General features: G+C 38.4%; 1 protein-coding gene and 1 long non-coding RNA gene across 2 annotated transcripts; one reads left to right on the top strand and one right to left on the bottom strand.

Moving 5' to 3' along the window:
• Positions 1-594: 594 nt before the first annotated feature.
• LOC101848947 lies at positions 595-7,832 on the bottom strand. The gene is made up of 3 exons (XR_220192.3): positions 7,783-7,832; positions 3,903-4,049; positions 595-1,974 (listed from the first exon to the last, which is right to left on the bottom strand). It is a non-coding gene; the product is annotated as an uncharacterized LOC101848947 (long non-coding RNA).
• A 4,716-nt stretch (positions 7,833-12,548) lies between these two features.
• On the top strand, positions 12,549-13,043 carry LOC101855628 (zinc finger MYM-type protein 1-like). The gene has a single exon (XM_005092898.1). The coding sequence runs from the start codon at positions 12,549-12,551 to the stop codon at positions 13,041-13,043; it is 495 nt and encodes a 164-aa protein (XP_005092955.1).
• The last annotated feature ends 562 nt before the right edge of the window (positions 13,044-13,605 follow it).

Below are 13,605 nucleotides of genomic sequence, written 5' to 3'. Positions count from 1 at the left end.
GTTGCCTTAAAAGGGTGTCCCCTGGTAGTTTGAGCATGTGTGGCCTAAATAAGCTAAACCCCCCTCCCTTACCTTATTTAGGCCACCTGTGGCCTAAATAAGCTAAACCCCCCTCCCTTACCTTATTTAGGCCATATGTGGCCCAAATAAGCACTCCCTAAAATTTTTCATAAAACAAAACGCCTGGTGCAGAAAAAGACAAAACAATTTGTGTCACAGCGTGGTAGAATCAGGGGCTCGTCAGTTTTTGGGCATATCCGTTTTTTTGTATATAATTATAGTTAGCCTGTTCATTTGATTGCTTTTGGTGGAAAAATGTACCCATCTATCTTGAATAGAAGTCGAGATATTTGGGACTGAAGGAGGAGGGGGTCGTCAGGTGTCAGAGGTAAAATCAGCAAGAAAGTGTCCGCCAAAGTCCCAAAGTTTTAGTGACCTTGGAAACTACAAATACAAATGTACATTTCTGTACGTTATATCAATGTTTTTCAGTAAAATCCTTACAGGAACGTGTTTTAAAGTGAACATAAAAGGAGCAGAGCCCGAAACAAAAAAATGATAGAAATTGCTGAACAGGTGGAGGATAATGATTTCTTCGATTTAATTGTTTTGACACGCGAATGATTTCACCATGATGCCTCACATTTTGATATATGTTTGTACTACATAATCTTACAAGTGGATGCGACAACTGCCCATAAAAAGCAAGACAACTTTGAAATCATCAAATATTACATGGATGCGTAATGTTAAGTAGATAAAGAAACATGCGCTTTAGATTAGATTTCTACTTGCGCTGTTATGTCAGTGACCAAAGTACTTCCCAGGAGGAAGGAAGCAAAATTTAAGAGACTATAAGGCACTTGTTGATCAGCAGCGGTACAAAGAGTTCTCAGTATAATAGCGACAAGCCTAAGTCTTGCGTAACAATGATCACAGATATAGCACGACAGTCGTGTCACCAAAACATTAAAGTCAGGGTCACAGCTATGCCCACAATATCCTTGCTCATTGTGCAGTACAGCAAAATTTATCCCAAAAGTAATGGTGTCAAACAATCCCATTATTTTATTAGGGGCAAATGGAGGACTCAAATTGATCAAATCTTAAAAGCACAAGAAAAACCAGTTAAAATAAATCTAGACCACATCCCTCCCCAATCGTAAAATAAGTTAAAATCATCTTTAGGGCTTGATGTCACGGCTACCACCATGTTCGCTCCACAGAGAGTGGAAACCTGGATTTGCACAAAAGGTCATGCAAGTTCCGCATGGAGGGCTGAAGTAGGCCTTTACCTTGTGAGTGTACTGTTTTCGAGACACCTCAGGTCTAACTTCACTGCATAGCTTCCCACTTGGAAGGAAAAAAAAGCTCTACCCATGTGGCTGGTTAAGACGGTCGCCATTAGCCAAGTATCCCCACTCAAAACCCTTCACACACTTTTCTGCATTCAATAAATTTATGCTCAATAGCGAACTATGATAAGGGACACAGCTGCAAACTGCTTCTGGGCTTTGTTCTCATTATTAGGCCTATTCATAAATCAGGTCTTGAAAGTTCATAATTTTTCTTCAGTATTGGAAAGTCCATGAGAAGCAATACAAAAAAATGGAGAATAAATATTTTTGTATACAAAAACAGACGTCCATACTCAAACTTCAAACACTCAAAAACATATCAAATAACTTTTTTTCGTAAGAGTTGGCCACTATGATACTGGAATGACATTGACAATTCTTCAGTCTTAATGCCATGAAAACAAATGTTTCTGTCCAAGGTATAAAAGCGATGTAAAAACGACAGACAACAAAATTGTATTTGTACTCTTTGAGATGATTCTCGGAGAAGAATTGCAGAAATTTGAGTTGCAGGAGCATGAATATTGTTCTATACCATATTTACTTTCTGTGTAACATCCCTCTGGGCGACGGGGAATGCAAGTCCTTTCTACTTCAACTTTGCTTACTCCTTCAGCTGTTGGGGAAAAAACAAAATACAGCATTGAAGATGAATCCAGACACTGAAAGCTATTTAAAATACTTAACCCTATCGTACGTTGTTTTTTACTATCGTATCCATACAAGGTGGGGAAATCTATGACCCCACTTTTCAAAGGGGAAATTTACTCTTTAATCCGATTCCTACGCTTTGCATAGCAGTCTGTCAAAATGATATATTTTGAGAAATACTGAAAGTTTCAAAGAGATCTTCGAACTACAAGTATTCTAAAATGTGAAGAATACAACCCCTGGGGTACAAAATGACCCCAGGCGTACGGATAGGGTTAAGTCCGCATGACCACAGAAGATTCCATTCGCAACCTATTTGGAAAAAAAAAAGAGAAAAAAAGTAACACGTCTAGTTAGAGAAATTAGGACAAAACCTCAAATATAACAAGGAAAGGCGGGTGGAGGGTGAATGCTATGGGTGGGTCCTATTTCTTATCTTTCCTTCTGATTTTCAGTTTGTTTTATTTTTTCATGGTTCTAAAATGGCTGTAATTGTTGTTGTGTCGAAGTGCTTCCTTTTACTGAACAAAAAAGATAGAAAGAGTTCGTCTTTAAAAAGTTTTAGTAAGAGTTTTACAGCAAATTAAAGGGCCAAAGATTAGAGCTGTTACTAGTAGAGAGTAACATACAAAGAAATGAAGGGGGAGAGATAACGATAAACATCTGATAAGATAGAAAAAGTAAACCACACTGGAGCGCCTGCCAACTTCCCATATACAGGAAGAGCTTCCAGACTGGTAACTTATAGGCAAGAGAAGTTGAAACAGTCCAGTCAGGTGCTCGTCAAATTCTGGGCATATTGCGTTATTAATATCTTCTTAATTCAAGTTTGTTCATTTCTTTCGCTTTTGATGAAAAAATATACCTATCTATCTTGACCATCAATAATTTATTTATAGGATAGAATTCAAGAAAGCAACAATTGTAGGAGGTGAGGGTTGCCCAGTGTTAGAAGTAAAAGTAAAATTTAAAAAGATAATGGCCACCAAATTTTGGTGACTTCAAAAGTTCATGGAAACTGCAAATCTATATTTTTTTGTGCCCTTGATTAAACATTTTCAGTAAAATTCACACAAAAATGTGTTTTTCAATGGATGTAAGGTGTTAAGCAACAAAAGAACAAAAATTGATAAAACTTGTTCATCAAATGGACAAATGCTGATTTCTAAATTCCATTATTTTGACCAACACCTGATTTCACCACAATGCCACACATTTAGTACTGTCAGTATCACCCCCACAATTTGTGCAGCTAAAGGATTAGTTGAGTCTTTTTTTTTTCATATAAATTGCAAAATCTAGACCAAGACAAATCTCATAAACAGTACCAAATGGAAACATTCTGATAGTGTTAGAAAAGGCACAGGTCAGCATGAATTAGATGTTTTGGTATCATATATGTATAGGCAACAGTAAATGACAATCTCACTAGTTCAAATTTCCTTTACTGTGTCTCATTACAGTGATTGCAATGCACATGCTGAATGAAATAGGTTACAAGCAGAAATGTGCGTAGAAAAATCATAGTTTTTTTTTGTTAACCTTTTCTGCAATACTGGGGGATCATTAGTTCACTGACTGCTTGTGACATTCAGTACAGTATCATTCCAACATATGGAACATTTTCCAAAAATAGACGAGCATGTAAAAAATTAATCTATAAAATGCAGGTGTTTTTAGTCACCCATCGACGCGACACAATTTAGACCATTCAAGAGGTGAACTTCAATCCTGCCTGTCACGGCCAACCCAACCTAAGAGGGATTCAACATCCCAGCAGCGAAAACGACAGAGTCGATAAAACTCTCCTCACTCAGGAATTGAACTCAGGTCTCCTGCAAGCAACAGTGAAGCGCTTAACTGCTATATCACAAGCTGAAGCATGAAACTTACAATATTTTCTCTTCCCTCGTCGTTTTACACATGACGAGGGGCCATCACACTGAGAGCGTGCTTGATGGTTACCACTTCCCAACCGGAACTCATCTCCACATGCTGGTTCGCTGAAAGAATGGCAGGAGTAACACCAAATACTCACACCTGATAAAGTAAATGAAAAAAAAAGGAAGTTTTGTAATCAAAAGAAATGATCAAACATTATGGTGTCATACAGGAAACATGCGAAATTCTGAATTCATGCTTTATGCGTTCACGAAACTAGCAATATCATGACATTATCTATTATGAGGATATGGACAAATTTTCCATACAAGAAGACGTGGCGTCACATACAGACTATCACATACATGGGCCCATACGTAATATAAGAATAGTAAAAATGATTTTGCTACATTGGACTGTGATGCATTACACAAGAGGGTTTTTTATCATTCTGTATTTTCAAACCCCACTCATAGTAGGCATACACTATCCTAGTAGAAAGACCAAGATAATCAAAAGAAATCCTCCTTACTCAGGAATGGAACACAGGTCTCCTGCGTGCGAAAGCGTAGCACCTAACTGCTACACTTCAGACACTGGTATAACAGTGTATTTCTTGGTCCATTAAGTAACCTTTTAGTTACCATTTTGTCGATGACTGGCTGTAATTCTCCTACAAATGCTAATTTACAATTTGGCATTTAACGCGAATAACATTTTGACTGTGGCGTCTGCCAGTAACGGATACCACCAACCCAGATGCTTCTTCTGTTAGTACAGGAGATGGTGCTCAGCATTTTACTACTTTTGGCTTGTATCTCAATATATGAGTACCAAATAAACACAGTTGAAACTGACCAAGATGACCACACATTGTTGAGGAGAAAAGTGGTCTTCTTAGACAGGTGGACGTCTTGGACAGTGTAAATATAATATATGTGAAACGTACAGACGAAATGAGTTACTTTTTGGATTTGAGCCCTCTGGAAATAGATACATCACACGTATAGATTAAGTTTTTACAATTTCATCATCATCAATGCCTTTCACCCCTGGCAGAGTATAGGCCACATACAAGCTCCTTCCATTTATCTCTATCCTGGGCCATCCTTCCTAGCTCGTTCCAAGTGAGCTTCATCTCTCTCATGTCCCTTTCCACACATCTCCTCCATGTCTCTCATGGCCTACCCCTTTTTACAGTTTAAAAGTATGAAATAAATAAAGGCATGTTGTACTTTGAAAATATGGCATCAATAGAAAATCTACAAATTAAACCATGGTGTTGATTTTTTTATCAATATATCTCCATTTGTCGATAGCAAGAAGTAACTCATTTTGTCAGCTCGCCTCACATAATATAAAAAGATGGAAATAGGAAGTAGTCGCTTGTACAGATGATAAGCTTGGACCAGTGGCCATAGGATCAGGTTCGACAGTCCCTTCTTTGATATCACTATTCGAAAAACTAAGTAAGTTCGCCTCCATTCAAGGGATTTTGTCCAAATATAGTCTATGGAAAGAACTTTCATACTCCTGCGCCCTTGAAATCAAAAAAGCTTTGCACCTCTTTGTTTTGGTTGCAATGTATTTTTTGTAGTGGCACATATATTTTGGAAACTTTTCACTTTTAATTTCAGCACTATACCAATTGCTCCGACTTTAGTTCAAATGAGTAATAAGTACTACACTGCCTTCAAAGAGAGTGACACACTTGGGGTACTTGAATATTGATAAAATCAAAACAAGCAGAATACTGGACAAGGTGAGGGCTCAAACCTGTGGATTTCGAAAAAAGGAGTCTGTAGAGAAACATTATAGAAATAAAAACTAAATATATAGCTAGGCTATATATAAAGTTTACAAACTCTTTTTATTGAAGGAAAATTCTTGTCTGTCTGCTGACACTTCCTGTTCGGTAAACTCCAAGGCCTTTCCTTTTAAGCTTTCATAAAAAGAGCAAAAGAAGAGGTAGCAATTCCATCATCACTACTGCTTGGCTGCATGTGAACTTCATGGCTGGTGCTCAGAGCTTAAATTATACTCGTATGGGATACAGCACTATATAAATGCAATCAGCAATCTAATCTAATATTTGGAAAAGGAAATCCAAACCGGCATCTGTGGTGTAGTGGTTGAGCATTTCACAGCCGAATGCAAAAGACACAAGTTTGATTCACCTATGGGCAGGTTTTCTTTATTCAGTATTTTTGTTTTTCAGGTCTGCGATCCGAGGACGTGTATCCCTCTCACCCTGGGCAGGTCCTAATTGCAGGCAGTGCCGCAGGAGTCCACCTACTAAATAATCTAAATTGTGTTGGTTGGGACACAAAACAAGTAGGCCACAATCACAATTCAATAAAAAAAAAAAAAGGAAATGCCTCCAAGCCTTGTTGATCCACAAATGGGAGAGTGAGAGCATATATAATCTCCAGACGTGTAGGACAATGTAAAGCCAGAAACTAACACATATGCCATATATTTGAAACTGATGCTCGGTAGAGACAATCTTTGTCAACTAGTTGTTGTGGTAATAACAATTTAAAGCCCTTACTTATAGTATATTATACACGTGCCAGTACTGACAATCAAAGTTACTAAAAGTTTGGGAAAGTATAAACTATGCATGATGTATCGACCAATATTCAGGTCAAATTTTGAGGTTAAGTTGCTGTAGGCAGAGTTAATTCCAGCTAGAATCTAAATAAAATATGAGTCCCATTTAGGTAATTTTTACTTTCACTCCTGCACACTGATGCACAGCTTTGAGGGGTAACCCCATACGCCTGGGGTCATTTTGTACCTCAGGGGTTGTACAGGGCGTGGGGGGATTTTTTCTTTTCTTTTTCTTTTAGGGGTGACTAAATGCAAAATAGGTTACTGCCAAGGTCGAGCAGACTTGTTTTCTAGAAGTAGATCTACCTTTTGAGGGCATTTTCAAATGAAGTATAGTCTGGGACAGTTGCCCAAACCACAATTAAAATATGGAAGAGGCTAGCCGTACTTAATGACGGTTAGACTGGCAGTCTAGCCCTACTTATTCTTAATATGATGGCTAGACTGACCATTTAACAAAAAATAAGCCTACTGAATTGTAAATATACATTTTTAGAGTGCAGTACCTAAAGTATTTGTATTTGAGACGAAACCAGGTGCCTTAATGACAGTGCATGTATTTTAAACCTCCTGTTTTCTAATGTTAATAGGGCCTAAGATAAGTACGGCTAGACTGGCAGTCTAGCCGTACTTAAGTACGGGTAGACAGCCAGGCTAGCCGTACTTAAGGACGGCTAGACAGTCAGGCTAGCCGTACTTAATATTGATGATGGCTGAATTGTAAATGAAATTTTTAGTTTGCAATGCCTAAAGTATTTGTATTTCAGACAAAACAAAAAGGTGCCTTACTGACTTGCATGTATTTGAACCTGAATAATTACTAGATCTAGATCTAATGAGACCTGTGTACTTAACAGGCTTGAGTCGATAGGACCACACCTAGATCTAAGTACGGCTAGACTGGCAGTCTATACGGCTAGCCACTTCGTTAAAATATCCGAATATTCAGACTTCACATCTAAAAAGCTCTACAATCCACACCTAATCTAGCTCTAGAAATTGAATTCGATGCAGAAAATATTTCTTTCCAGTCTCGCAGAACGGCAGAAAGAAAGAAAGATGACACAGAACTTTTGCAAAAAATTTTTTTTAAATCTCGAGAACGGAAACCTTCGGAGAAATAGAGGTCAAGCTTATTTTCCTGAGCGTTCGGAGAAATCTAGTCACTTCGTAAATAGATTTCTCAGATTAGATAGATCTAAATCTAGATAAGATCTAGATCTAGAGACATGATCAGTCAAGAATTATTTTTTCAGCACAATACTGGTTTTATACTCACATTCTTGAATCTGTGACACCAACACCAATGCTACGAGTGACAACCAAATAGATCTACCAATCTTCATCTTCTGTGCTGTTGATCACTGAAAGTGAAAGAAAGAAGCTCGGAATTTATAGATCTAATCTAGAATCAAGATCTATTCTAGATTTAGATAGATCTAGATCTAGAGTCTAGATCTACAAATGGGACCAGGAAGAACTCTAAATTTTAATCTTATTCTAACATAAATAAACGAAGTGTCTAAACTAAAAATTAAGCTCTGATTCTCTCCTCTCCTAGAATCTAGATTCTATATCTGCTGAATATCATAAAAAATCACAATAAGCTAATGTACAAATGGCATCGTGGTTGTAGAACATGATCATGTAGGCGTTTACAACGAAAACCTGAGAAGGCGAAGCTTTTGATTGTTGACAATCGGGAAGGCTACCTACCTGAGCCTGAGGTTGACAGTAGTGATGGGCAGGTATCGATACTAGATATTTCGATACTTAGATACCTATAGGTATCGGTATCGGTACCGATACCTGCTCTAAACATCGATACCTATGTGTTATTTATTCAGGGCTGCCAAAGCAAGTGACTTGGGCCTTGAGAATTTTTTGTTTATCAAAACTGATAAGTTTTCATAGGGGGAAAGCGTTTTAAATGAATCTACTGATTTTTTAACAAAAAGAGAGAAGTTTTTCATGAAATCTATTATATTGTGATTTTGCAAAATCCTCACTGACAACCCTGATTTATCCTCTTTGGTTTAATTTAAAGTTGCTAAAAATGTGGTAAATGGAATTGCCTTTTTAGAACTCTTGTGTTTTTATTTTCCAATACTAACATTTCCTGCAAAGTTGACTTTCCTCCTATACCTCACTTAGTTTTTGTTTTTATCCTCATATTTGGGTATTTATTTCTCTCTCTCTCTCTCTTTTACAAATAATTTTTGTTTGAGTCTCAGCTAAATAGTCACAACTTGTCTAGACACGATTACCTAAATACTTGGAAAAGTATAGTTGTATTTTTGTCTTTACTTATTACACACGGCGTATGTTACTTATAGCATTAGGTATTGAGGTATCGGTATCGATACCTTGAAAAAGTACTAGGTACAAAGATAGTACAAGACAAGATGGGCCACTCAGCCAAAAAAGTGTCCGCAGGAAGTATGCTCTTTGCTTCAGATGGCGCTGCAGTCTGTTTTGAAGCTCTCTTTCGTTTTTCCAGAAGAAGAATAGAAATAGCACCTCCTTGCGTGCGCAGATCGACTGCTGTTCATCAGCGGTTCGGGTACGTTCAGTGCGGAGTCTTAGGTTTTTAAAATTTTAATGACCTCTCGCCCTTCATTCTAAAGTCAAATTAAACGAAGAAAACCATCTCCTTTTCCTCCGGAAGAGGTTTTTTGTCAGTGTAATCATTTTTAAAAAGCGTTCTTCCGAAATTTATCCCAAAACTTGCTAGTTTCACTTTGATTTTTAAAAACTCAAGTAGGGTAACTCTGTTCGCAAAGAGTGCGCTTTTGTGAAGAGGGCGCCACCAAATTTTGAGGACACTTTTTTAATTAGCTCAAAGAGAGAAGTGGCCCATCTTGTTATGTACTATCATTGCTAGGTATCGACATCGATACCTAAATTGTGGTATCGGCCCATCACTAGTTGACAGTTGACACAGAACGAACGGTACTATGACCAGGCAGACCAGGATATTATATTTTCCACACCCGACAGTCCGACAGATTATGTAGGCTTAATAGTTTTGTTTGGCTGTTGTACCACTATTATAGTCCGTGATCACGAGGCAAAACAAAGACCTAATTCAAAATCCACATCCCGTTTTTTATCTAGATCTAGAAAATTATTTGATGAATATACTCTGGCAAATGAAAGACAATAACTCATTTTCTATGTTGCCTTGTTTCGCACTGAAACAAGGAGATTAAAAGTAATGGAGGATGCCCTGTGGGCGGCACCGCACGCCTGATAGGAGCCCTCTCTCGCGGCGGAACCGTGGGCTACCTGCGCTGCGCGATTGCCCGACTATGACTAAGGCACTGAAATCTAGATAAGAAAGAAGGTTTTATTCCGAGGTCCTTCAGATTAGGCAAGTCAATTAGTAAAAATGCCTTGCATATGTGTTGTATTTAAGTGTAAGAACCGATATGATGCTGCAATGGACCGAATTTTTCACAGTTAAGTTGTTTCCCTTTAAAAAAATTTGAATGAAAGTGTTTCTATGCCCCCAGCAACACAATTTAAATCATTAATTCATAAGAGGCTGGCCCCGGCGCTTTATGCCAAGGCCAACCCAGGCTGAAGGGATACAAGACCCCAGCAGAAAGACTGAGATACTCAATTTTTAAAAAGTATTCGTATTCATAAATATATATATATATATATATAATTATTATGAGTATATATATATATAATTATTATGTGTGTGTATGTATATATACATATTATACATTTTAATTAAAGATATTGCTTTCCTTTGTGTGTGCAAATTAGATGCTACTGTAGTCTAAATGTAGATATCTAGAGGCTCCGTTAGAACATGAAATCAATATTCAACAACAATAATGATGAATATTTTCTATGTTAAAGAAACACCAAACCATATCAGATGAGGGGAGAAGGTAGGGTGGGATGGATAAGAGTTTGAGTCTTGTTAGATAGAACTATACTCGGTTTAATTCTATTGTTGTAGTCTTCACCTAAGATCCCACAATCAATAATTCCGGTTCACTTAAGATTCTGCTGTTAAAAAATAAACCAAACAAAGCAACAACAAATTTTACTACACAAGAGTCATCACTAAGATAAATTATCCCCCTCTGGAGTGTAATTAGGGACTAAAAACGCTGCTCTCCATATCATACTTTACTGAAAAAAAAAAAAGCCTTCAAAGGTTATCCACGCTCATGCATGCGATCACACCTCCAAGGGTGCTGTTATCTCTTTTTGTTTTGTTTTGAATATTTGAAATCATTGTGCGCTCCACTTTGTGAAAACCAGGAAACAAAATTATTGTGATCTATAATATTATTTATAGACCAAGACATACTGTTAGCAATTGGATAAAGCAAACATTGACCCTCTTTTGTGTCCGCTATTCCTTACACATAAAGTTAGTTATGGCGCACGCCTAGAATCATGCAATCATATATCTTGAATTCAGTTTAAAAGTATATTTTCATCCATTTCTCATAATTAAATATTTTAGCATCTTGAAAGATTATCTTTTTAATTTGGTATGTTTGATAATTTTATGTTACTCGGACAAGTTTTCTTCTTATTTTACACATCTTTTTGATTTTTAAACTAGATTATAACATAAAACTCTTAAAGAATTGAACAGTCCGTATCACACAAATAATTTTTTCTCCCTGTCATTATCCGTCAGCCCGTCAGTTGATCACAATCTCTCTCTCTCTCTGTCTGTCTGTCTGTCTGTCTGTCTGTCTGTCTATCTGTCTGTCTGTCTGTCTGTCTGTCTGTCTGTCTGTCTGTCTGTCTGTCTGTCTGTCTCACTCACTCTCTCTCTCTCTCTCTCTCTCTCTCTCTCTCTCTCTCTCTCTCTCTCTCTCTCTCTCTCTTATTTAATTTTTCCCATTCTCCTTCGTCCCTTCCCAAGGCCTGCCCCTCCTCTTTCATCCCAGCCCCATCCCCTCTTCCTTGCGTACATTCCCCCACCCCGCCCACCCCCACAACGTGGCCCAGCCCGATAAAATTCTATAAAAAGAAACGCCACAGTTCGTGATTTAGCCCACACTCGGTGGCCATATTTGATCCCCATCGCGGCGTACTGCTCGCGGCGCCGCGAAGAGAGAGAGGAGGCTCCATTAGTTCTAAACTCCTTGCACTGAAACCACAGCTATTGAATTCCAAATTGGCATTAATATTCTCACCTGGCATTACCTGTATTCAAAGGGACATAACAATAACAAAAACTCATCTGGTAGCGGTAGCCCATCTTCAAGGGGAAGTAACAAGAACAACTAACAACCACAGATAGCACATGGCGATTAAAAAAGAATAAACCGATTTCATTACGCAGTATCTTAGTAAGGAAAAGTAGATCTAATAGAAAAGTCAAACTAAGTCACAAGCAGGGCCGCGTTACCCCTAAGGCTGTTTAGGCTGTAGCCTAGGGCCCCGCGCTTTCAAACACGACGTTTAAAATTTTTTTTTCAACAACAAAAAAATTGTCCTCTTGTTGAATTGTTGTTGTTGTTTGAATTGCTGTTGTAAACTGAATGTAATTAACTAAGCCACTGTTCAAAACTTAGATGCTTTGGATTTCAAGACATCGAAGCGTGAATACAAAGATTATTATCGGTATCTCCAAAGATCCCATTTTTATAGACAGTTTGAAAACGGAGAAAACGTAAGAAGACTGGATTGATTATTCAGAGTCGACGAGGAAAGTATTTGGTCAGTGTTGTAAATTATTCAGCTCCACCGGTGAGACTGCTTTCACTTCAGGATTCAACGACTGGAAAAACGTTATATAGAGCGATTGTCCTTGCCTGAAAACGGTGATACTCATCGCAAAGCTGTAAATGACTTCTATGTGTTTGGAAAACAAAGTAGGGTGTTAGACAACTCTTTCTTCTCACAATTGAAAATAGAGGTTGAATACTGGCGTCAGGTTTTGGGAAGAGTGGTGTCTGTTGTGAAATTAAATTTTTGTGCGAAAGAGGACTCCCTCCACGTAGTTATGGCCAACTATTTGGATCTGCACATAACGGTAAGTTTCTTGGATTTTTAGAATTGATGGCTACGTTTGATCCATTTCTAGCAGATCATATTGCGCGGAGTGGCAACAAAGGACGTGGGCACGCGTCATATTTATCATCTACTATTTTCGATGAGTTTCTAGAAGTGTTGACCGCCAAAGTAAGATCAGTCATCTTTGAAGAGGTCAAAGAGGCAAAGTACAGCATTAGTGTCGATTCCACCCCAGACACAACCCACACCAAACAACTGACATTCATTCTTCGTTACGTCAGTAAAGCTGGTCTACCTGTAGAGAGATTTATAACCTTCATCCCAATAGAAGCACACGATGCAGAGTCTCCCACGTCAGAAATTTTGACAGCTTTGGACAAATTTGGAATGGAGCTTCGAAACTGCCGTGCTCAAAGCTACGATAGTGCTAGTAACATGGCAGGACGCCTCAGTGGTGTACAAGCCCGTATCAAAGAGATGACTCTCAAGGATTCCTTTGTCCCCTGCTCGGCTCATTCTCTAAATCTGGTTAGTGTTTGAGCAGCTGAATGTTGCGTAGACGCAGCATCATTTTTCGGATTCGTCCAGGCATTGTACAACTTCCTTTCAAGCTCCACACATCGTTGGGGCTTGTTTGTAAAACGTATCGAGGGCCCTACACCCAAATCATTGTCAGGAACTAGATGGTCTGCCCGACATGATGCAACTGTAGCATTAATATCCAACTACAAAAAGATTATATCATTACTGCTTGACATTTCTCGTGACATGAAAGAATCTGCCGAAACGCGTGATGAGGCGTCATCCTTGCACAACAAGATGGAAAATTTTGAATTTGCTGTGCTGTGTGTGTTTTGGGAACAAGGTCTGGCACGCTTTAACACTGCCAACAAAACACTTCAGAAACCATCACTCAACCTGGGAGTCGTACACATGTTGTACGATTCTCTAACTGCTTATTTAACAGGACTTCGGGACGATTTCGAGCGAATCGAACAATCAGCCACACCTTTCGTCGAAGAGCCTTCCTACCAATGCAAACGCATTGCAAAACGCAAGCGCTTCCACGATGAAACGAAAGATGTTGAAGCTGTTTTGTCGC

This window comes from Aplysia californica, unplaced genomic scaffold (genome assembly GCF_000002075.1).
Source record: "Aplysia californica isolate F4 #8 unplaced genomic scaffold, AplCal3.0 scaffold00054, whole genome shotgun sequence".
In the NCBI taxonomy this organism is placed as follows: Eukaryota; Metazoa; Mollusca; class Gastropoda; order Aplysiida; family Aplysiidae; genus Aplysia; species Aplysia californica.
Note: the sequence above shows the minus strand (reverse complement) of the source record. Positions and strands in the feature narration are given on the sequence as shown.

Excerpts from the sequence above, each read along its gene's own strand:
- LOC101855628 (XM_005092898.1), top strand. The coding sequence starts at position 12,549 with ATGGCTACGTTTGATCCATTTCTAGCAGATCATATTGCGCGGAGTGGC.